This window comes from Phaethon aethereus (genome assembly GCF_964289735.1).
Source record: "Phaethon aethereus genome assembly, chromosome: 20".
Classification (NCBI taxonomy): domain Eukaryota; kingdom Metazoa; phylum Chordata; class Aves; order Phaethontiformes; family Phaethontidae; genus Phaethon; species Phaethon aethereus.
Window position 1 is genome coordinate 8,533,667 of NC_138596.1, and position 23,967 is coordinate 8,557,633.

At 53.6% G+C, this 23,967-nt stretch overlaps 1 protein-coding gene across 4 annotated transcripts in view; it reads right to left on the reverse strand.

The window, feature by feature from the left end:
• Positions 1-1,132: 1,132 nt before the first annotated feature.
• The window catches only part of VAV2 (vav guanine nucleotide exchange factor 2), a gene marked incomplete at its 5' end in the record, with an annotated part of 145,754 nt that continues 122,919 nt past the window's right edge, over positions 1,133-23,967 (reverse strand). The window contains 21 exons of one of the 4 annotated variants that reach the window (XM_082008844.1): positions 1,133-1,359; positions 1,899-2,053; positions 5,290-5,413; positions 5,507-5,594; positions 5,694-5,810; positions 6,535-6,587; positions 7,216-7,290; positions 7,528-7,655; positions 8,948-8,969; positions 9,296-9,312; positions 9,988-10,076; positions 10,181-10,282; positions 10,895-11,004; positions 12,182-12,314; positions 12,558-12,643; positions 14,430-14,516; positions 17,248-17,316; positions 17,817-17,912; positions 19,291-19,390; positions 22,887-22,987; positions 23,612-23,680. In XM_082008844.1, the coding sequence (XP_081864970.1) occupies positions 1,312-1,359; positions 1,899-2,053; positions 5,290-5,413; positions 5,507-5,594; positions 5,694-5,810; positions 6,535-6,587; positions 7,216-7,290; positions 7,528-7,655; positions 8,948-8,969; positions 9,296-9,312; positions 9,988-10,076; positions 10,181-10,282; positions 10,895-11,004; positions 12,182-12,314; positions 12,558-12,643; positions 14,430-14,516; positions 17,248-17,316; positions 17,817-17,912; positions 19,291-19,390; positions 22,887-22,987; positions 23,612-23,680 (1,869 nt within the window). In that variant the 3' untranslated portion in view covers positions 1,133-1,311. Of the gene's footprint in view, positions 1,360-1,898; positions 2,054-4,186; positions 4,274-5,289; positions 5,414-5,506; positions 5,595-5,693; positions 5,811-6,534; positions 6,588-7,215; positions 7,291-7,527; positions 7,656-8,947; positions 8,970-9,295; positions 9,313-9,948; positions 10,077-10,180; positions 10,283-10,894; positions 11,005-11,456; positions 11,472-12,181; positions 12,315-12,557; positions 12,644-14,429; positions 14,517-17,247; positions 17,317-17,816; positions 17,913-19,290; positions 19,391-22,886; positions 22,988-23,611; positions 23,681-23,967 lie in introns of all 4 variants that reach the window. The other 3 variants (XM_082008841.1, XM_082008842.1, XM_082008843.1) reach the window with 3 other exon arrangements.

A 23,967-nucleotide genomic window follows, 5' to 3' on the forward strand; every position in this document is an offset into this window, starting at 1 on the left:
TGGAGAGCAAAGCCAGTGCCTGGCAGAAGACAATGGCCGGGATTTGCACCCGGCAGCTCTGCCCACCAAGCACGGGGGCTGCACGTGGGAAAGAACAGCCTCGGACGGATGGTGCTCGGGACACAGCGGCAATGCCAAGACCTTTACTTGACAGCAGCAGCAGGAACAGCCTGTGGGAGGAAGGGAGGGGGCAACACTCACAGCCCCCAAAAGTGCACACAGCTGGGGAAGAAGAGATGCTTTCACAACTTGGCGAGAGGAATCAGGAGTTGATACCGTAGCCCTTAGGTGGGTTTGCCCCCCTGAGCTCAGCGAGGTGGGACATGTCATGGCTCCCAGAAAAACCAGCCTGGCTCGGGGGGGGGTCCTGCCCACAGCAGGACCAAGCTGGGAGCGAGGGCATGACAGACCCACGGACGCTCCCGTCCACTCCGTGTACCTGGTGCCTTGGTGGCCTCCAAAACCCTTGTGTGGCAAAGCACATCTGCAATGTGCAGAGACCTCCTGCTCACCAGTGGGACCAGTCCGCGCCCCGGACTCCGCTGCAGCAAGGCTGGTGGGACTGAACGTGGTTGTACAAAAAACAGGCTTGGGATGCCAAAACAGCTCTTTTCCCTCCTGCCTGACCTGGAAGTCCACTTCCAGCCTATGTCTGATGGTCAAAACAGGCTCCTGGTTTCACAGCCGGCATCCTTCGGAGATGAGCAACAGCAGTTTCCTCCTCCTGGGTCGGACGTCCCCGCTCTGCCCCTCGCCCCGGCCGCAGCGCGGTGCTGCCGGGCGATGCCGCACAGCTGCCCGGGAGGCTGCCGAAATCCTGACCCAGGGAGCACGCCCGCGCGGCGGGGGGTCCATGGTGTCTCCTCAGGGCTGAGTCGCTCCCTCCCCTTAGAAACCCGCACCAGCCCAGGCGCAAACCTCACCCTCCCACCACCATCGCCGCGGCGGCTTTTAAAACACCTTTACTAGAGGAGTTTGGACCCCACCCTCCGGTGGGCACCGCACAGAGTCTCTCGGCTCTGTCCATGCAGGGGAGCGCGGCTCTCCCGGGGCTCTCCTGCCGCTGCCACACGAACGTATGCGACAGACCGTCAATCTTCTATACACCTAAGAGGAGCGAGGCCGGCGGCGGCCCCGACGCGCGCGCACACACACACTGTACAGAGGAACGGATTGCTAAAGTCTGCGAGAGCAGTCCTGGGCGGCGTCCGGCCGCGTCTCACGGGGAGCCGCAGGCGTCGCGACCAGTGTGCACGGTCTGCAGCGGCTCGCTCTGGGCGCTCGACGACCTTCCATCAGACGTCCCCGCAGTCATTGCACCCCCTCCTCTTCCACGTACGTCGAGGGGAACCAGCCAACCTGCCGGGGAAGCGGAGAGGTGAGCTGGGCACCGGGGAGAGAAGGGACCTCCCGTCCCGCCCCGTCCCGGCCGCCGCGCGCTGCTCCCGGTGAGCCATCCCGACGCACGGTGGCGACGGGGGGGTGCCGCAGCTGTTACCCTCATTTGGGACAGAGCCAACGCCTATACGTTGCCCTGGCCGCATGGGCTGCCCGCAATGAGTAAGGGATCAGGGCGTCCCCGGTGCCCACTCCTGCGTAAATCCCCCACGTGCAGCTTTAAGGAAGGGCCGACTCAGAGAGCGCCCGAGCTGGCGCGCCCGCCGGCCCACCGCGTGCTCCCGTCCGCCTGCACGCGCCGGGCGTCGCGCGTCACTGTCACACACCCCGACGGGCAACACGGCGGCGGCTCCCGTGAGATGGCAGCCCACCCACCAGCCAGGAAAGAGCACGGGAGAGTGGGATGCGTCCCCCTGCCCTTGGCTGCGCTCCGGCTGGACACGTCCAGAGCGGGGAGGACCGCGCGCTGCAGAAACAGGACGTTATCTGGATGCACTCACTCTCCCGTTGGTTTCCCCCTTCCACCATCCCTGGTCCCCGCCGATCCTGCTGTAGATCTTCACCACATCGCCCTCTCGCAGCGAGAGCTCCCGCATGTCCCGCGCCGCGAAGTTGTATCGTGCCACTGCCGTCCCTATGACCCGTGGGGTGAACACTGCGAGGGGACACAGCAGAGGGAGTCGGGAGCTGCCCCACCGCGTGGGACCGGCCGAAGCCTGGGGAAAGCTTGGTGAGGTTCAACCTCGGTTCTCCGCCGCGGTGCTGGCTCCCATTGCAACACCACGACCTGGAGCAGCCGGGATGGCAGGGCTGGCCTCGTCCGAATTGCTCAGCCCTGCACAGACTGGGCTGGTTGGGGTTAAACTGGATTCCTGCTGGGCTTTAAACAGCTCCATGGGCTTGGGAAGCCCCTCTCTGCTGACCAGGAGTCCAGGAGGGGCTTGATGGGGATCGCTGGCGTGAGGGGCACTTTGGTGAGAAGGTGGTAAAAGATTTCGTAGGAATACACAATCATTAACCATGAAATCACCGAAAAATCCTGTTCCACTATCAATATCAGGTCTGGCTGCTGCACAGCTCCCAGCACCTGATGGGATCACCTTGTCAAAAGACTTCACAAATCAACTTCTATTTAAACTACTCCAAAAAATTGAGTTACTGGGAATGGATTCTCCCAGAGATGCTGAGCAACACCTGCATGTTTTGCCATGAGGAGGAACAAGCTGCTAGCCCAGTCTCCTCCCTGCTCCTCTCCCCGCCCGGGAGCAGGCAGGGGCCTTGGAAACCTGGTCCCGTAACAGCCTAAAATGTGCAAAAGCACCCTGCAAACCCTAATGCTGACCAACAGCTTGCGCTAAGAAGCACGGCCCCGCCGGCCGTCCCAGGTCCTGGCCTCCACCAGCACCGGCATGGCCCCAGCACCGCGGATCTCCATCGCTTCAGGCTGGGGATGCTCGGGGAAGGCACAAGGAGGAGCAGCAGTGACGGAGGGAAGGCAGCGGCAGGGCTCAGCTGCCCTGCCCCGGCACCTGGGCAGGGGGAAGGAGGGCTGGAGAGCAATGGTGGGAGGGCTGGGAAGGGCAGAGGAAGGAAAAAATGCACCTTCTCTGAAGTTTGCAAAAAAAAGGAAAAAAAACCCAAACCAAAGAATACAATTTAAACCCCCACCCGGAAGGGACACTGTATTTTGGCGAAGCTGCCCTTTTTGTCCCAGGAGTTTCGAGGATTCATTTCAATTTTAAAAGTTTGCAAACCAAGGTTGAAAAGCTTTGCCCAGGTTTTCAGCTCTCGAGATGGAAGGAGATGAGGATGGCGATGGAGATGGTCCGGACACACAACGTGCAATCACTGGAGGGCTCGTCCGTCCTCGCCAGGCAGCCAGGCTGAGGAACGGAGCGAGAATCACGGCAGCTTTGAACTCTTGTCATCAGGAGCTTGCTCAGAGCCCACTGCTGCACAAATGGATTTCTCCCGTAATTTTTACGCTGTTAGATCCCAAATTCTCAGAATTACATTCTAACACCTGAAAAGTTAAGCGTTCTTCCCAAACACGGCACTAAGGAAAGCACGGGCGCCTTTGCTGATCATTTTCCCCGCCCAGCCTAAAGAAAATACTAAAAGGTAAAAGCTTAATTAGGAAGAAGCGAACCGGCCCCTTTTTGCTGTGATCCCTGCCGAACAGCGAGGAAAACACCACTCTGTAACACATTTAATCGATGGGGTTCAAAGGCCGGAGCACCACTGCACTCTCTGCAGGGAGTCTGAGCCACGAAACGCATTTGGCAGCACAGGTTCCCCCCCACCTCCTCAGCGAGGGGCTCCCGAGCAGCTCAGACACCAGAGCTCAACGACTGCCGGACGCCGAGATGATCTCCTTGTACAGCAAGGAGAAGCGGTCTGGGAGACGGTGTGATGCCGATGCTCGTTTGGTGAAACACACGGGATAAGCAGGTCGAGCTTGAAGTACATCATGAGATCCCAATACGCTAGATTTGCTTTTTTTGTTAATTTTATCCCCCTTTCTCAAATAGCAACAACTCCACCTCCTCCCCACCTTGATTTCAGGGAGAGTGGGGAGTGCGTTTTGCTTCCAGCCAAAGCGTATGGTTAATAATAAACTTATTTCCAGGCTGCGCCCCAGGGCAGCGCTGGGGACCCCTTGAACTGCCTGCGGGTGACGGAGGGAGAGCGGGGACCCCGCAGGTCCCGCTGGCGATGGCTTTCAAGCTGGGGATGCTGCAGCCTGGGGGAGGCGGCAGGTCTCTCCGGCAGGGAGAGGCACTGGTACCTGACCAGAAGGGACTGGAGGAGCTCTGAGAAGAAAAGTTGAGGCCCTGAGGACTGAGAAAAGAAAAGTTGTAGGAAGCGCAGGAGGCTGCAAAGAGGTTAGAGAGAAACAGAAAAAGGCAGAACACGCATTAAATAGGAAATTAAAAAAAAAAATTATAATGCAGAATGCTTTAAAAGCCGATGGAGAAATACAGGGCAAAGCATACAGAAGGTCTTGCGCAGGGGCTCGGAGCTGGGACAACCAGTGGCGGGTCTGTCCGCAGCCCCACAGTCAGTGTGGGGGCTCAAAAGCCATCCTAGGGTTGTATTTTATTGGAAAAGGTATTTAACCAACGTTTAAAAACTATTTTCCTTTGGTATCCTTTTTAAAATGTACCATGGAAAAAGTTTTTTAAAAATGCATTTTTTCTCCACAACACAGTTCTTTCTGCACTCAGGCTTTTAGTGGCGTGGAACATTTTGCACTAATGCACATTTTGCTTTCATTTGTTCTGATTTTTTTTTTTTTTTTCGTTTTAGGCACGGACTTACCATTCCTACCATCATCTCCATTAAAGGAGTCCCACTGGGATTCAAACCATCACAAGTGACACCGGAGCTGGATCCGTTAAAACACATGCACAAACACTCAGGTGTGCAGGTAAGACTCGATAGATCCCGATAACAGAGCGTGGCATCTCTGCTCGCTACCCGCAGGCGGACGGGCTGCCCCTGCGGCCGCAGCCCCAACCCCGGCACGACCGGGGGTGACAAACCCCCCCGAGCACAGGGTGTAAAACCGCAGGAGGGAAACCAGCCTCCCCCAGCAAAAGCTCTCCCTGGGAGGCTGCACCCGCTCTGCGGAGCCGCGCAAGCCCCGGAGAGCAGCCTCAGGTAGCCCCAGCTCAGCCAGACACCCCTGGCCCCCGCCACCTCCCGCGAGACCCGTCCTCAAAATGCCACCGGCCCAGCAGGAGACTCATTTGCAAATTAGGGGGCTCAAGCCTTACAGCAAAGCTATAAATCCCTTCGTCCAGACGGTGCTCCTACGTGTTGCTGAAAGGGGGAGATTTTCCGTGGGGGGTTTAACGGCGCCCGCTCGCCGGCTGAGCTGGGTTTTACCTGGAGAGCGGGTGAAGGTCCTGGAGGTAGAGCGCTCCCGAGACTTATAGGGGTATTTCAGTGTTGTGTCCAGCTGCTTGAAGCTCTCCTTCAGCGAGTGGCTCTGGTAGTATTCGACCAGCTCCTGGGAAGGACGGAGAGGCACCCGGCTGCCTCCGCTGTCCTCTGCGTGACTTGCAGGGACGCACGCACGCTCAAAGGGGCTACAAAAACCTACCAGCAAGCTTTCAAACTTCTTGGCTTCTGTGATGTGAATCCAGTTGTCCTTCTCCACCACCTTGATGTGCTTCACCTCCTCGTTGAACCTGCAAATGGTAGCAAAGGGTCTCAAGAAAATGTAGCCGCGTGCTCCAGCCCCGTCTCACTCTCCACCTGCAGGTAATACTAAATTAAGTATTACTCACTTAATACTGATGGCAAAGCGCTCGGCCTCGGCCGGCCGCTCCCGGATCAGGTAGGTGCCGCTGACGTGAGACTTGAGCAAGTTGTCCGTCTGCTGCCGCTCCATGTTCCCTGCGAACCTGAGCCCAGAGGTTAATGAATTAAATTAACTATGAATTAACGTGTATCTTTAAAATAGTCACGGTTTAGACAAAAAGATACATTTTTTTAAAGGCATGAACGGTGGGCAAGTAGAGAAACAGGTCTCATCCAAAATTTCAGGGGCAGAAAGGAAAAGTGCCCAGAAATATAAAAGAAGCTGCTCAGCCACTAACAGAGAGGATGAGAGATGCAGAGCGCAACCTCTTCCCTTTGAAGTCTCTTACGTTTCCAGGGCACCTAGAAAATCCCAGTAACCAGGAACTGGTCCCCAGGTGAATGAGGCTTCAGCGAGAGCTGGGGAGCGTGGATAATTTAGACTCATGAATTTGCAAACCTGGATGGAGCTGGAGGGAAGGAGCAGGAGGCAAGCCATGGGCAACCTCTCCCTCCAAGGCAGGAATTCTTTCCTTCCTCCCAAAATGTTTTTCCGGGCACAGAAAACAGGAGGAGAAACCAGCATCTCTCCTTTTGCCTCTGACCCTGCAAGGGCTGCACCAGGTTTCAACACCCAAATACCGCTGCAGCGGCTGCCCCGTGGCGCTGGGGGAGGTGGGATGCAAAGCATGGCTAACCTGCATTCGTAATTCATTATTAGAGTGGATTCCTGACGAAGTAACAATTAAAAGGTAAGGTCGATACATCTTTCTGGCCAGAGAAAGGCCGTTTGCAGCACGCTGCCCAGCAGCGGGCAGGGCGACTCACCACGGGTACGCTGTGTAGTCTATCTCCCGCGAGGGCGGCCGGCTGTTGGGAGGCTGCAAAGAGAGCATCGCTTATTACTGACGGGCCAGCATCTCATCAGGCTACAGATCACAAGCGAGACGCTCCTCTCCGTGGGAGGGTTTTCATCTGCCGAGCCGTTTCTGAATTATTGGCTTCGGCGGCGGAGGGCAGGGTTGTAGCTGAGCGTTTCTCTCTCAGCCTCCCAGCTGTGGTGAGCATGCTGCATTTTCTCATTTATCTGAGCGTTTTTTAATTGGGAAGCAGCTGGCAGCATTACAAACACAGTAATAAATAAAAAAAAAAAAAAAGAAAAAAAAAGTGCAGTTTTCCCATACTGTGCCTGATCCTGAGTACTCTGCTCCCGAGTCAGCCCCGCAGAGGAGGAATGGAGTCCGGGCCTGGTCACACCAACCCCAACCTTGGGAATGGTGCCAAGACCAACCTGACCAGACATTTTGCAACCATGGGATGATGGATCCACTCCCTCGCTAATTGGGCCACAGTAAAAGGCCTCATTCAAGGTTCACAGACTTACTGGAAGGACCAAGATCTCAAGCAGAAGTCTGAGAAGAGCAACAGGCACTGCCGTGACAGCACCCACCCCGGTGCTCCCACAGCACCCGCAGGCGCTCCCGGCTCCACCTCCCCTTCAGCACTTACCCTCGCATCAACAGGGCAGGGCTTTACCGACGAGCTGGGAAAATAACCCGACTTCTTTGTCTGCAGCAGCCGCCCCTGCAAAGCCAAGCCTGGTATCAGACCGGGACGCGCATCGGGGCGCAGCATTTTTGCTGTGCAGGGATGGGGACGGTCCCCGCTGCAGCTCCCGGGCTCCACACCACCTCGCAGACCCCCCAGCTCCAAAGCCCCAGCACAGCCCTGCGCTCCGGGAAAGCCCACGAATAAAAGGGACGATGCAGAAGTCGTTGGCTTAAAACTTCCCGGGAATTTCCCGAGGGGAATCAGGCTCACCTCCCACCACGGTGAGTCGGGGTCCCCCCTCAGCAGCTCGATCACATCCCCAATTTGAAACGTCAGCACCGGCTTCCCGGGGGGTGCTGGGTTTCCGTGGTAATTCTGAACCGCCACCATTTTAGGACCTTGAACGGATGCAGAACAGTTTCACCACCTTGCCCCAATTAAGAAAAAGCAAAACAAAAATACCCTCTCCGAAGTCTGTTGTTCCTTTTCCTGTGAACCACAAACCTAAAGGCACCAGCAGGCTGGATTTTGGGGCAGAAAGCATGAAAGCAGAAAGAAACAGTGTCCACAGAGAACGGTCTTGGCTCCTGCAGTTACATGGATGGCTGAGTTCACTGAGCAAAAATAAACCCATGAAGGACCGAGCCAAGCCAAAGCTCCAACTCCCAGCCCTGCAGCTGGACTTGAACCTCGCCATGGCAGACCAGCTCTCGGTAGGCGATGCTGGCCAGCACCAAACCCTGCCGGGCTCAGCGGTGACACCTGCGATTGCCAAAGGGACCAGGGAATACTCGGCTGCCGCTGGATTTCAGCTGGACCTGGGACCCAAACGTCTCCGAAGCTTGCAGTCAAAGTCCAGTTGTCTCGCCAACAACTGCACATTAAATAAGCCTCCCCAACTGTACTAAAACCACAGTGTTTATCCTCAAAACGCTTTCCCACCTCTGCCTCTCCCTTCCCAGTGAGAGCATTCTGTGCTTTCTTTTTTTAACGACCAATTTGATTCAGGTTTTTTTTCCCAGGCTTGGCTTTCCCTTTAACAGAAAAAGCACAAAAACAAATTGTTCCTTCTCCTTTGAGCCAGAGCAGGGGCAGGGCAGGCCCGGCACTCTGTCAAGGCTAGTTTTAAGCAAAGGAAAATAAAAAATATTGCGGCAATCGTTACGACCAACAGCCCCATCAGAGGGCAGCGCCTGGAGCTGCACATCCCTGCAGCACACCGGACACGTGCCAGCAGTACGATGCTCCCCATCACCAACACGCCTCCCTGCCACGACGCGTTTGGTCTGCTTTCAAGGACGATCTGGCACAAGGGAATTCGCCAGGCTCTCCTCAGCCACCGGCATGACATGCCGAAGCCTCACCCGCACGGCAGAGCGGGCCGGGGCACGAACGTTCTTAAAGAAATGACGTGGTGCTGGTGGCCGCAGCAGCGAGGGCTGAGCCCAGGGAGGAGCCGGGTCTTCCCGCAGAAGACCCGACCTGCTGCTTTGGGGAGCAGGGCAAGGAGAGACCTCAGCACCCCCCCACTTGCTGTGCGGGTGGCACGGCACCCTTCTGCAGCTCCTAATGCCCCTTTCTGGCTTCGGAAAAAGCTTCTCCCTCCCACATGCTCAACGTTAGGGACACCTGCAGCCACAATCAAGACACCCTTTCTACTTGCCCTCCTGCAACACCGTAATGCCCTTACCAGGTCCACCACTCAGCGAATCCTGCAAAGAGAGAGGAAAAAGTCTCTGTGAGGACACGGTGGTCTCCTCTCCACGAGCGCCCGCCTGCAGCCATCGGGACAAGAAACCCTCTCCTGAAACCTCCCTGGCACCAGCTGGCACCCGCTGGGCGCCGACACCTCCCAAGGGCCATGGCACTGCCTGGGAGGAGAGGCCATCAGTCTCCAGTCCTGCCCCCCAGGTTACTGGAACTCCCCTGAGGCTGGTGCTGGCTCTTCCCATGAGCTGCCCACACCTGGATCGGGCAAGGATACAGGCTCTGCCCAAGGCAGAGGGGGATGGAGGAAAAGGGCCATCAAACAACGTACCTGGTCTGCTGAAGAACCTGCAAGAGAAATGGTGAAATAAGCGGTTAGTTTAACAGGCAACAAACCCCACTTTCTACCTCTCTTGACGCTGTGAGTATCAATAAACTGGCATCAGTGCTTGATCTTGATGGGGGAAGCACCAGGCAGAGGCTGGGGTCACTTGAGTCATCGCTCTGCACCGGGTGGGCAAGACCCGGCAAGGGACTGGAGCTGGACAAGGATGTTTTCTCACTCGCACCAAGTTCTGTGATTTCGCCCAATTTAGGCCAAGGACACAGATTTTTGCAGTGCTGTGGGGCTTTTGGGATCTGGAGATGAGGTCTCTCCTTCTCATCAGAAACGTGATTCCTGGCACGGACCCTCCTACTTTCATTAACCAACATCTTCTGATGAAGAAGTCATCATCTCTCTTGAATGCCCCCCCAGCACCAGGGCTGGGTGCATCCGCCTAGTACACAGAGCTGCTGCGATCCTCTGGCACACGTGGGATTCAGCTCTTTGGTTTGGGGGGTTTTGGGTGGTTGGTTTGTTTTTTAAACTACCGGCCATTGTGAATTACAGCCCTGGGAGGTGGGTGGGAGCGTACTCGGTGTTTTTGTGCAAACGTTAGTGCTTTATAGAGGCAATTTTTGAGATTGTTGACATGCATTCACCTCCTTGGCACAAGCTGCTCGTGATGGGAAATAACTCACCGATCTTGCAGGGAGGAATGATCTCCAAGCACTCCTTATGAGCACCCGCTCCACACTTGGGGCAAAGATATCCCTGGTAGAAGGTTCCTCTGTGCAAAAAAATTAGTCAGAAAGTCCTAATTCAGCCTCAGCTTTGGTATTTTCTTTCCGTGTTTTAACGCAGATGCAGAAATGCTGGACGGATGTTGCTCACCTCAGGAACATCCTGCAGGCTTTGCAGTTGGTAGTCTTTTCAAATGTGTACATCTGAAAGTTATGGTGATTTGCATTGGCTTTCTCTGGCTTTATGTTGGACCTAAGGAAAAGGACCAGGCGGTTATCGACCTGTCCCTGCGAGCCACGCCGCGCTCGTGACCCGTCACGGCAGCTGCTGTTTGCATTTCAGTCAAAGTCTGGAAACCGCACGGACTGATAAGAGATCAAGTGTGAAAGCTTGACCATGCAGAGGGAGGATTTTGCCCATCAACCTTCCCCAGGGACAACATTCATGGATTTGTCCCTTGCCCGAGTCAATCAGTAGCCCAGACCCGCCGGCGCGGGGCCGACCCCTGCTCTGCGCAGGACCAGGTCCCCGCTCAGGACCAGGTCCCCGCTCAGCAGCCCTCCTCCTGCAGCACCTCCTCCAGCCCCAGCCCAGCGCCTCACGCAGGGCCCGAGGCCGCGGCAGTCGCTGCGGGCGGCGTTTCAGAGATGCACCGCGGGTGCTTTGCTGCGGATGCTCGCGGTAGATGACTTCACGCCAGACCCAAGCTCCCGTTGCACAGGGACCCATCCAGGAAGCCCACGTGAGCCTCCCCAGCACAGGCTTTGCTATCGGAGCTGGTCTCCGGTGACCTGCTGGTCCAAGACGCTGTCCCCCCGTGCTTGGCGACTGCACGCCAGGGCTAGAACCGCCACTCGTGCTCACATTGCCATTTCAAACTGCTCCATCCACTTCCTCTTCATCTCCTCTGTCTTGCAGAAGAACTGGAAGCCCTGCTTCCCCTGAAGGTGAATTAGGTAGAAGCCGTAGGACCACTGCAAGAGAAAGCGAGAGAGCTGATGAGACCACTGAGCTGCCCACCCCGCCGCAGCAAAACGCACCACGCCTTCGCTCGGGCACCCTAAGAACCGCCCTCGGTGCCTGTCCCCCTCCCTGCTTCGGAAGCCCCGCTGAACCTTTGCAAAGGTAACAGCACGGAAGGAGGAAGAGCAGCGCCGTGTTTCGCTAACACATCACCACTAATGATGCCTGAATCAGCTTGGTACCGTGCACTAGGGCCAAACGGCATTTTATGGTGGCAGATGAGAGAACCCAGATTTTTCTGCTCCAGTGGATTTTCCCCAGCCATCTTTTTCTTTTATTTCTCCCTGACAGCAACTGACAGCCCAGGAGGAACATCTGACCTGCCCACTGCACATATGTTCTGCCTCTCTCTCTACAACATTGCACAGAAAAACACGAAGAGAAAATTGTGTGCTTTGCTTACCATTTTTCCATGAGACTAGAAAGCATAGGAGAGCAAAGTGGAAATATATTTCATTAAAACACAAAGCTAGCAGCATTTCTTCAGTATCCAAGTGGTAAAATTGGCTATTCTTACCCAAATGACACTTACCCCACCTGTACCATACCTCTTCCCATTGCATGTAAGTGGATTAAGCTAATGGGTCTCTGCTGAACTGGTAGCTGGGAGGTTATCCTTCACGGCTGCAGACTAAGCCCCAAACCACCAGCAAAATGATGTTCCCTCAGTGGCAACCGTGCTCCCAGTGCCAGTTTTGGCAGGCCGGTCGGCAGCACTCAACGCTGCCTTTCCAGGCTCCTCCACCCTGCCACTTGTGGGAGCGAGAGCATCCGGATGGACCTTCCCTCCCTGCCCTCCTCTCCGCCCGTCTGGCGCTGGCTCCCTGCCGGTCCCTCGCTGCGGGCAGGCCAGAAAGCAGGGAGCAGCTTCCTCTCTCCCAACTCCAATCATCCCAGCTTCTTCAGGGCTGTTTTGCAAGGACGGAGGTCAAGGATCAAGCCCAGCCCCACGTTAATGAACATCTCCCAAATCTCTGTAAGGCTGCCCTGAAAGCTAAGCATTTGTTTTCCAGCTTTTTTGCAAGCTCTGTTTCTATTTTAAAAGGCTAATGGGAACGTACTACCCAAGGACTGGCCCAAACAGCTCCAAAATGCTCGCCAGCAGAGCTACCCCCCCGGTCCACCTACCTTTTTAATGTCCTTGTTGTTCATAGGGTCGTCAGTCATCTTGTGGAAGAGCAGCTCAATAATTTCTTTCAGCTCATAATTGTATCCTTTCCTTTTGCAGACAATCACCACTTTATCAAATAAAAACAAATACCTGCCCAAAGCAAGCAAACAAACACGCAACCCAGTCAAACATCTCATGAAGGTCCCCATTCAAGGGGAAATATTCAGAAAGCTCTGCAGAGCTTCCCAGCCAGCACAAAATACAATTTCACATCGACAGTGATTTCTGTCAGTGCAACTCTTAGGCAATCGCTGAACAAATGAGCACAAGGGGAATCACCAAACGAAGGTACATTTAGTTTGGGAAAACTTTTAAGTGCCATTGCTCACTCACCTGTCCTGTTTGGTGTGGTTGACTATGGAGCGGACCTTCAGCTCGCCATCGATCTTCGGCCTCCCGAACTCCTCCAGCTTCACTTGCTACAGAAAGCAAAGCAGGGCTGAGATCCGCAGCCAGGGCTGGGACAATGCTTTGGCAAGGCGGAAACCCAAACCTGCCCGCATCACACGGTGTGCGGGGAGCATCCCCACCAGCCCCGTCTCGAGCTGCTGAAGCAGCATCGCCCTCACCCAGGGGAGCCTGCGCACGAGCGTGGGAACAGGACCACAGCAGATCCCTGGAGCTCCAGCACCAGCACCCCAGGGAAAGGCTCAGCAGTCAAAGCATTTTTGCAATGTTTGGGATCCAGAAAGCAAAATTCCCCTCCAAAAAAGCTATTTTCCAGGGCTTTCTGCAAAACCAGAACCAGGGCTTTTGTAGTTTTGATTCCCATCCTGAACCAAGGCTGGAGATTTTGGGGAGGCTGGCACCCAACCCAAGGGTTTGGTCAGTTTGCCTTTCAGCTCCAAAGCCCTCGCAAACATTGCTCAGCTGCCGGGCCACGGGAATCAGTCCCCTTGCACAGGACTTTCTTCTTACAGGAAAAAGATATTGTGAAGCATCACGGCTGGTCAGGAAAATTAAGTATTTCACGCAGCTGTGTGTATAACCCGTAATTATTTCCTTGCCATGCCACGCAGGCTCTGTACACGTAACACCAATCATTCCACAACACCCTGCCCGGGGCAAGGAAAGGAAACCCGGAGCAGAACACGCATGGGATCGATCTGCAGACAGCAGTGCCTGCTTTGCTAACATCTCATCTCCCACACGTCAAACCCGCTCTCTGGCTGCTGCAAAGAGGAGAGGTGGCTGCTTCATGCCTGTATTTACATTCCCATTTTTACGGAGCATGACGCCTGATTGTTCGCACAGATCGGGATTATCACGACTGCTTCAGTCAAAACCTGCGAGCTGCAACGGCCCACGGCCCACGGGAGGATTTTTGCAGGTTGCTCAAAAATTAAGGATTTTGTCTCCGTCTGTTAAATAACCATCAATTAAAAGTTCATTGCTTTCAAATGAAGTCAAGGCTTCAAGCCCCCAAACCCAGGACCCCTCCAGGAAGCCCTCGGGGTGGGCAGCCCCCAGCTTCTCCCTCCAGCAGCCCTTTTGAAGCATCTCAGGTGTCAGCCCCGGATTGCATTACCCCAGCGCAAAGCGTGACGGCGGAGCAGCTGCGCCCGCAGCTGACCAGCCCTCCCCGCCCGCCCCCCGCAAATGTGGGAAAAAGCTCATTAGCTTGAAGTTCTGCCAGTGAATATTAAATTAATGGGCTTCTTCAGGTCTCGGGTGATGGGTTGCACAGGGTCGGCTGACGCACAATAATGGGACCAAGTGTTTAACACCTCTGGAGTTCGGAGGATGAGATTCTCCTTAAAACATCTGGTTGAGATTTGGGGATTAGGTGCATATTACACGTGCCCTTCTCCTCCAAATGGTCCTTGGGACACTTTCAAGACGTGAAAGATATTCACTGCAAGAATATTCAGTTAACCTGTCTGTCCTCTTAATAGTAAAAGAAACCCCACTTTAAATTACAAATACCCTATTTGGGGAATTCTTGGGCCCTCTGTACATTAATAACACATGAGGAAAAGTTGGTGGAACATTTCTGGTGTAACATCACCAACAAAAGCCACCCTCCATCACAGCCAAATCGGTTTCGTACTGTCAGCAAAAACATTGTCCATGATCAGGGAGTGTCCAAACACGCAGGGATCTTTCTTGGGTAGCACATCAGATTCAGTAGTAATTGCACAGAAAAAGCAAATATGTTAATAATAATCAAATTAAAGTAGGGAGTGAGAGGATTTTCCAACTTACCAGATTCTCTATAGAGCTCTGAAATTCACTTATTTTCTTTAAAGTCTCTTTGTCCCGCTTTACTTCATTTATGTACATGGCCAAGTCCTTACAAGAAAAGTGAGTATTGATTTTTATGTTCCAGACGAAACTGGTACCTTATCAAAGAAGAAAACACACGATCCCGGCTCCCCAAAGCCGCGCTCCCCTCCGCCCTCGAGCAGGACTCACGCAGCAGCCCGGGGCACCACGAGCGCGGGCGGTTTTGGTTTGCGCTTGCCCCGCTGCACCGGGCAGGCGCTGCAATTTTTACCATTTCCCAGAAGAGGGCAACGCATGAATCCAGTGCAGCACAGCAAACCCAGCCCACGGCTTTCACCTGGCGAGAGCCCGGGCCAGCAGCCAGGCATCCCCTTCCTCCGCACCTCTGCCCTGGCAGCATCCTTCCCTCCCAGGTTTCAGCACCGTAATCCCCTTTACCCCCCGGATACAAGAGCCACGAGCCAGTCTCTGCTGGCGAAACATCACGTCCGTAAAACAACCGCTTCGGACACTCGGCTGCATGTCAGCAGTGAACAGCACTTGACCTGGCTCTGCCCCGCTTGCTTCCAGCTGACCTTCCCGGGTGCTCCGGATCGCACCCGAGCTGGGGCGAGCGCAGGGATGCTCACGCTCTGTCCTTCCCGGGGACACCCTGCGAGAGCATCCGCATCTCCAGCACCTCTGGGCCTGCACCATCTCCCACCGCGCAAAGGAGATGTTGTAAAATAAGGAGACGCTCGATGGAGCTTGTTCTGCCCTGAAAAATTCCCTGCTTACCTGCTTTTGACTCATCAGAGAGAAAGAACCTTATCCCTTCCACTAAAAGAACTTCTGACACACTTCAGAGGGTATTTTCTGTGCCTGTTTGCTTCGTATCTGCTCCCTGCCTTCTTGTCCCCAGCAATAGCTCTTGTCCACTTGGATTAAAGCTGAACGTGGGATTTTTTAAGACATCCCCTCCAGGTCAGACCTCCCTCAGCTTCCCAGCGTAAGAAGGGTTAATCACAGATGATAATCACAAATCTACGTGACAACACTTATAACATCACAAAATACCCCACCAGGCCGGTGGCAGGTTATGAAGAACGACAAAACCAAAAGCCTTATGAAGCGGCATCCTCCGTCACACGAGCGCTGAGCTCGGCTCCCTCCTCTGCACAGGCCGTCTCCTGCGCAAGGGGAAACACAATCCCAGGGTCGGCTGCGGCTCCAAACGGCGACGGCAACGTGCAAACCTGGGCTGTGGGATTTAACCGGGAACCTGCCCGGCCCCCACCCTCACCCCGGGGGCTCGGGTCTGCGCGCTCAGGTGGAGCGGTACCTGCACCAAATACCCCCACGTGCAACTTTTTGGTGCGAATCCTGCCCCTGCTTTGTGCAAACAACTACCTATGCAAAATAAGAGCGAGGTGAATCCCTTTGGGAGATGTAGCTCTAGCTGTAGATATTCACCCCCCGGCACGGCGCTCGCCCCAGACGGCAGCACCCTCCACCGCCCGCCGGCACAGCAGGCAGAAAGGCCGGATTCGCCATGAAAAACGTTACTTGCGAGTTAATCCTTGATTTACAGATCGCTTAAACCCAAGCTGCACGGCTTCCTACACCCCTGCCGAGCCCAGCGCGGTCTGACCTGCACCCACGCTCTCCTGGTGATGAAACAGAGAAACCTTGCTGATGGCTACGGGCAGCTTCCTGCAAAAAATGCCGAGTCTGCAGCGTAGCCAGAGCATATATACATTTATTTATTAGCAGTGGTGCTGGTGGGTGCCGTATTACAAGGCCATAAGCAGGGTTTAACAACTGTCACCAGGTTCAGTGTTCATTTGAGGCCACGGCCATGTGGTGTACAGCAGCGGGCTGCGAATGCAACGTCCTTCAACCAACCTTAACTTTAAAGTGACCTATATATCGGCTGTCGATCCCCAGGCTTGCAGGGATAATGGCCGACAAGGTCACCCAACTTACATAAGCGCTAGGACACGCAGCGCTGTTACAAAAGCTGTGGCCCAGAGGTAGAAAACGAAGTGACCTCAGAACATGGGAGCGAGCCCAGGGATGAATCCTGCAATGCTCTCCAGAGAGAAAACCTGGATTTAATGATCGTGCTCAAGTCAGATTCTGCTGACGATGCTCCTGCAGTGTGTGTGTGTGGACACACACGCACATATATCCAAGTCAGAAAACATTTAGATGATTTTATTTTTTGTTGCTGATGGTTTTCCTGAAATCTTTGGGGTTTCAGCTGAAAGCTCAAAAAAACCTCTAAACAAAGCAAAATTTTGACACCAGAAGTCTCCATTTGTGGAAAGCGCTTTTTTTCCTTAATTAGAAAAAAAAAACCCCTTGGATAAAAGGCTTCCCAGTCAGCACTCGGATAACAGCGCACAGGCAATGCTCCGCACAGACACGGGCTCCCACGTCTGCAATACTCCCTGACTTGCTGATATGCCTGGAGTTCTTCCAGATCCCTCCTAGCAAAAAGAAGAGGCAAATCCGGCACGGCCTCTTTACGCACAATAGTAATTAGTGAAAAGTCGTAACTTGTCAACAAATACCAGCTTCCCCAGCCGCTTAAGGAGGAAGATAACAGCACTCGACTACAGATCTGCTGCGAAGCAATCGCATCCAACGGCAATCAACACAAACACGCCTGTCCGAAAGGAGGAGACGCTGCCTTCTCTCGGGCTGCTGGATGGTTTTTCCATCTAATTTTTTGTTGCGCAGAAGCAGAGGGGTCCTGCACTCCGCTGCGCCCCGAGCCCGGCGCAACCCCGCCGCTGCTCTCGCCCTCCCGTACCTGCATCGCCTCCAGAGCCTCCTTCAGCTGTTGCTTCTCTGGCCGGTCTGACGAATGGCTGAGCAGCTCCTGAAAAAAAAATTTAAAAAAAAAAAAAAAAAAGAGTTTGGATGTGCTTGGAAAGCTGCCCGCACCCTGCCTGCACCAGGCAGGCTACGCCCCACGGGCGATGGCTGCCTGCTGCCAGGGCGGTGGCAGCGACGGTGGGGCCGGCGGCTGCGGCGTAGGAAGGGGAACACGCCGAATGGCTGGTGCTCGAGAGATCTGTTACAGCAAGTTGACGGGAGGAATTTCACACATAATCAGATTATATGCAAGCTTATTTTATATTCATTAACTGCCTCTTGTGGCTAACAAGTGCAGAATTACCCTAGGTCACCATACTTTAAGAGACAGCACAAATATTATGTCGTGTTAAGTAGCCCTGGTAATTATTTCATTTGAAGGGGAAAAAAAACCCAACAAACCTCACTCTGCATTCGGCAATGATTCACTCTCCACTGTAAAAGCTGAAAGATGCTACAGCGAGGATGGCAGCTGGAGAGCAACGCCAATGCTGAAACACTTACTTTTAACAGGAGATGGTATTTCAAAACTCTTTGCATCGGAACCACCAGCAGATCTTGCAATTTAAATTTCCCGTCCTGAACCTTTAGTGTGCATTCCTATTAAAGAGATCAATAAATCAGCAGTGAAGCAGCCGGGGGAAAACAACAGCTTCCCCCCAGAAAAAGCCTCCAGAGCCCCGTGGCTCTTACGTTTTGCTTCTGTAAACTTAAGTTTGGATGAGAAATGGCTCGTGGTCCCTGCATGCACCCAGCCGGTGCCAGGGCTCCCACCACGGAGGTTATCGAGGAGTAAAACCCAGGGGCTGGACCCTGAAATACCGACATTCTCATGGAACTGCGCCTCTCCAGCTTAATGAGATACTGCTCGTTAGGGGAGCACACGGATGCTCTCAGACCTCGGGAAATGTCAAATAAAGCGCATTAGCTCAAACTCGCCTCCTCGATGGTTTGAACTAATGCGTTTTATTTGCGAGGGGCCAGGAGCAAGCACGCAGACAGTTGCTGTGGCTTTGCTGATGAGCATTAAGTCATTAAGATGAGCTAACGTGATCGCAGGATCAGTTTTGCGACTGTTACCTTCGCCCAGACCCATTTAGATACGTGACTCCGCCGGCCGAGACCACCCGCGTGGCCCCCAGGAAGATGAGGGGAGCTGCCACGAGGGAGGGAGAAAGGAAAAGCACCGGAGCAACTGGATGCTACAGCAACTGGCCCTTCAGCAGAGGATGCAATTCAGATCACGATGGCTTGATGCAAAATCCAAGGAACGGGTTTTAAAAAAGTTATTAAATGCAGTTTTATCCCTGAATTGGGTTGCTACTTTTGCAGGGAAAATCAAAGAGCGTTTGCAGAAAATGAGGTAACATGTACAGACAGCCCAGCAAATTCAGATTAGCATCAAGACCAAAGCAGGAATTAAAGCTGGGTAAAAACAGCAGCTCAAACAATGCATCCCTTCTGGGGCTCCTTTGATTTACTTAATATCTGGATCAGCCCCTATTTACACTAAGCCTTTACACTGGGGAAGGAGGACGGGGAGCAATCCGGGCGATCGCCTGGGGACTTGGGTTCGCCTCTGACTGTCCCCGATGTTGCCTGTGACCTTGGAAAGCCACTCGGCTCCTGGCTCGGGGATGCTCGGCGCCTTTGGGTCTCAGTGCGTGACACGAAGATGAATTTGTCCACAACCAGTCCCAAAGAAAGTCACCCAGCTTGTTTTAACTTGTGTGAACTCAGGGGAGGAAGGACAGAGAGCGTGTTTGGGGCGGTGATGAAGGGGCAAGCAGGGGATCAGGACAAGATAACCCCCAGCTTTGCTCCCTGCCCGGGCAGCACAGACTCACCCCCGCACCCTTCCCCTCTCTCGCTAAATCAAACATTCCGGACACGCCGTTCTCAGCTCCAGCAAGTCCTTCCAAAACCCGTGCCAAGGAGGGCGGGCAGCTCTCAGCCCCGATGCCCCCGGCCCGCTCACCTCCACCTTCTGCCTGACGTCCTCCCTGTTGGCGAGGAGGTGGTTGAGCGTGTTCTGGGCGTACTCCATGTGGCTGCAGTACTTGCCGTAAATCAGCAGCCTGTAGAGGGGGAAATCACAGATTTAATCGGAAACACTTGCTGGCAGTTATAACCTGTTATAAAAGATATATATACTTATACACAGTGAAAGGACAAGGCAAACAGCTATTCCCCCATATAACTGCTTAGCAAAGTATTAACACTCTTTAACTGCATGGCTTTTTAAAATATAAATCTTTTGAAGTTTCCAGAGCTGGAGCCTGTGGGGGTGATTCAGCTCACGACGGGGTCGAGTGGCCAGAGGAGCCCGTTTTTGGAGGTACGATGGCTCATCCCTTCACTCCCGAGTGTGATGTATTTAACCACTGCTTCCCAAGAGCTGCGCTTTTGGAGCACCATGACAACAAAGGGAAACCCAGCTCCACACTAAAGAACCTTTCCTAGAGCAGGTTACGAAGTGGATCTATAAGAGGTACCCACATCCCAGGTACGACAGCCCAAATATAAAAAGAAACAGCAAGGAGCTGGGGCCCCATCCCTGCCCAAGGTGCCGGTCGCTGCTGGCGCTCGCCTCTCCCGGGGAGCAGCTCCGACCCCAGCGGACTAAAAACACGAGGAGGGGGCGAGTGCTGAACCCTTGCAATCCAACACTGTGGCTCCTTGGCTGCAAGTCGGCTTTTTCTCATGACTACACCATCGTCACAATTGCCCTGACATCTTGACAGGCACCGTGCCGCCCGACGGCCGCGCACCCGTTTTCCAGCTGTGGCATGTTAGCACCAGGGCTCACGAAGGCAGAGTGGGGATGTGCTTCAAGACCAAACGACAACGCAAATCCATTTCCTGAGAGCATTTCCAAACGCAGCTCGCTCAAGCCCATGTATTCACCTTCCAGAAAGCCTTCATTTCCCGAGTCACAGCTGCTCACAGCCCAAAAAATGATTGCCATCACCGTGGCTGATGTGTGCCCCTCTCCCTGAGGGTTTCTGGATGTTTCACCAAGTAAGGAGGGAAGTAAAGAGCTCTTGATTCTTGAGACATGCCCAGGTGGGATGGACGTGGTGATGATAATTTGCACCTCATCAGAGGATGAGGCTTCAAAACCTCTTAAAACCCAAGGACACATTTTAGAAAGCTCGCTGCTCCTTGCAGGATGGGCCACAGGGACCTAGAGATCAAGAGACTGGGTAATTTGGGAAAAGAAGGTTGTCACAGCCTTTAGAAACACACTGAAGCTCTGTACGGACACCGCGGGCTATACATTTAAACATCTGACACAAACAGAGCAGTTTTGCTGTGGATTGCCCCTTTTTCCTCCACTTCACTCATTAATCCTGCATGACAGGTTTGGGTTTTCCCCTCTTCCTTGCCGTTAACTGTACTGCTGCTGATAAGACACATATTCCATCACACATTGCAACTCATCAATTACTTCAGGGCCTCGTCTCTTGATGGAGACGATCTGGGAGCACCTGACCTGGTGCTGCTCCCTAAACGTGGGACTCCCAGACCCCGGCGGGGAACCGAATAGAGAGATTTATGGGAGCTGCAGTCCCCGGCAAAGCTGCAGTCAGCACAGATTATTCTTTTGCCTTTCCCCTTGACAACTTCTGAACGTGCACAATAATATCTACCTTGCCAGCACTTGGAGAGTTTCAAAGAGGCTTCAGGAGCATAAATTCAAACCTCTGGCTTTCAAAGAGAGAGATTTACAAACTATTTCCTTCCAAAAAAAGCCCAAACCTGCAAAGCGGAGAGGCAATACATCATTTTGCCAGGATGTCTCTGAGGATGCATAGGGAAGCGGGAGCTTTTGTCATGGATATGTTTGATGGAAGAAGGTCTTCTATACAGGGACCAAGCAGGGACTCCGGAGGTCCACATCCCCTTCTTGATGGGGCAACGCTGCGTCCCCAGGTGAGCTCACTTTCTCCTCCTGCACCTCCATTTCCTTGCTGTAAAATGTGGTATCGTCACCTTTCCTGACGCAGGAAAGGACCCTGTCTATTTAGATCAGGTTGTGCCATCACCTTCATCCCCAAGAGCTCGGTTTTAGGGTCTTCTCCAAGCCAAAACTCCCCGTGAGCAGCAGTTTCCCATGGCACTGAGGTCCCCGAGACCCCCACGGGCTGAACGCAGCTTCGGAGCTGCCTTTGCCACCTCGCCAGCCGTCGGTCTGGCTCCTTCATTCGCCTCTCAGGAAGGCTTTTGGGTCCCTTAAAAAGTTGCTTGCAAACTCCATTAGGAACTGGGTCAGTTTGTCCACCCACCTGCACGAAACCCCTCAGCTACAAGGTCTCTGCTGAGCTCCCACCAGCAAATTAACAGAAGCAAACATTTATTTAAAGGCTGTCAGCCCAAAAATGAGCCTCATGCTCCTTCATGGCCACGCAGATCTCCCTGGGGAGCAATGTCACCCCCACAACTCCTCCCAAGTCCCGTCCCCGCTCCTCACGTGCCCAGCTCTGTCCCGAGCACAGTCGGCAGCGGCTCGGGATCGCTGCCCGGGGACGGCACCGGCATGCGGGGAGCGGAGCCAGGAATTAGGAGATCAAAATCACCTAAGTGAGTTTTATGACTATTTTTAAATTATTTGCCTTCTTCTTTGGAAACTTTTTTTTATTTAATCCAGAAAACATTCCCTTTCTAAAACGAGGCACTGTGAATGATGGAATATCTGACCTTAAGGTGTATTATTAATGCAGATGGTATTTCTGGAGTTATTGACTTCTGAATGGCATTTCTGTGTCTAGACACTGGTTTAATCACAGTGAAATAACACCCTGGCATGATTCCACAATGAATCAGGCCTTTGATTAGTATTAAGGATATTAAAGGCTTTTATTAACCTTATCTTTGCGTTCTGGGGTACTCCTGCTTGCAGCTGCCAAAACGCAGAACCTATTACGTTTGCGAAAGCAACTTTTACATTTATTCATCATGCAGTAGGTGCGGGACAACACCGGTGCCAAATACCGATTTTTTAGAGTGAGCAATCACTTTGATCTAACCAGAGCAAAGCCTCCCCTGCAAAGGAGTCACCCTGCCACATCACAGCCCCCCAAAGCCCCGCTGCTGCTTGCAGGAGGAGATTACATTAAAGCCTTGCGGGCGAGTGAGGTTTCACTCCATTCTGGCTCGCCATAATCGTAGCGTTCCCACCTTTATCCTCTCCGGTACGGCCCTGTAAATGCATTGTAGGTTCAGCGTGCAAGACAGCCGATCTCACACGGGGGGCTGTGAGCCCAGCAAAACCCAGCTGCAGACGGGGGCTCGCAGGAACAGGCGTCCACGGGAGCCACACCGCTTTAGCCGGCTCGCTCAGAGAGATGCCCCAGCCCCTGCCCTGGGCAGCCCAGCACGGCCGTGGCTGGATTTGGCTGCTGAAGTGTCGGCACCGAGTGATGTTTCAGCCGGCCGAGAGCATCTACCTGCAGAGGATGCAAAGCTGGTCTGCTCCAACAGGCTTTTCCCAACTCTGAGACGGGCCCTGCAAATATTAACCCATGTCTGTTAAAACTGGAGCTGCCTGAAGACTGGCTTTCCTTTACTTACCTCTCTTTGAATTCCAGAAACACTTTTGCCAGGCTGCTTCCTCCAGACATCATAGAGACATCGATGGCTCTCAGGAAACTGAAGTGCACTTTAATTAGGTCCTAAAACAAAGAAACAATCAATGCTTCAAACGCATCCAAAATAAGTGGTCAAACAGAGCCTGAAGAAACGCACGTTCACTACTTAATCAGGCAGTCATTTTCTCTGCCTTTTTTTTTTTCTTTTCTCTTTTTAACTGTTTTGAAAATAAGTCATTCTAGTGAGATGCAGCCCTAAATGGCCAGGAGTGCAAGGGCTTAATTCCACCGGTGATACCGTGATAAATGCCCCAGGATTTCCATGTGTTAAAGTCACTTTTGCAGGCCTGGAGGGAGTGGAGGAGACAGGCAGGCTCCGACCCAGACCCTGTGCAAGCCACCATTGAAACAAACCCCTTCATCGGGGTGTGCCCAAACCTCTCAGTACAGCTAAAATACACAGTCTCAGCCCTGGAACATCTTCTGTGTAAAATTGTTTCCTTACCTAGAGCTCACATAACCCCCAACTCTAAAACTGAGCGTTAAGGAATATCTCCTAAACCCGTTCAAGCTCCGCAGCACATGAAGGACCGAACCTCTACAGGCGAACGCACAAATCTAACGTGAAATCTGAGTCTTTTAAGCAGGAAGGCAGCTGAGCTGTGGTGAAAAGAACAAAGATTTATGCCACAATGTCTACATCGTTACCTCCAAATTGATAAAAATAGCCTCCATGTCTTGGGGAGTCAGTACCAGCCTCAGTGGGTTCATATAGTTCTGCAAGAGGTAAATGGAAAAGGGATTGAAATACCGGCGAGGAGCGAGCAAGTGGGTTTTTTCTCCCTGCGTCACCAGCGGCATTTGCCTGGGCAGGGAGAAGCCGGGCTTTAATGGCTTTGAGCACGGCAAAGGCAGACGAACGGCAATGTGTTCGCCACGAGCGGGCGGTGCCGGGGAGCCAAGCGGGAGCCCGGGACCCCCGTGGGTGCATCCTCCCCCGAGCTCCCCTTGGCTCCTGCGGCACTTCCAGGCGCGGGAAGGCGCAAGACCCCCACCCACGGGTG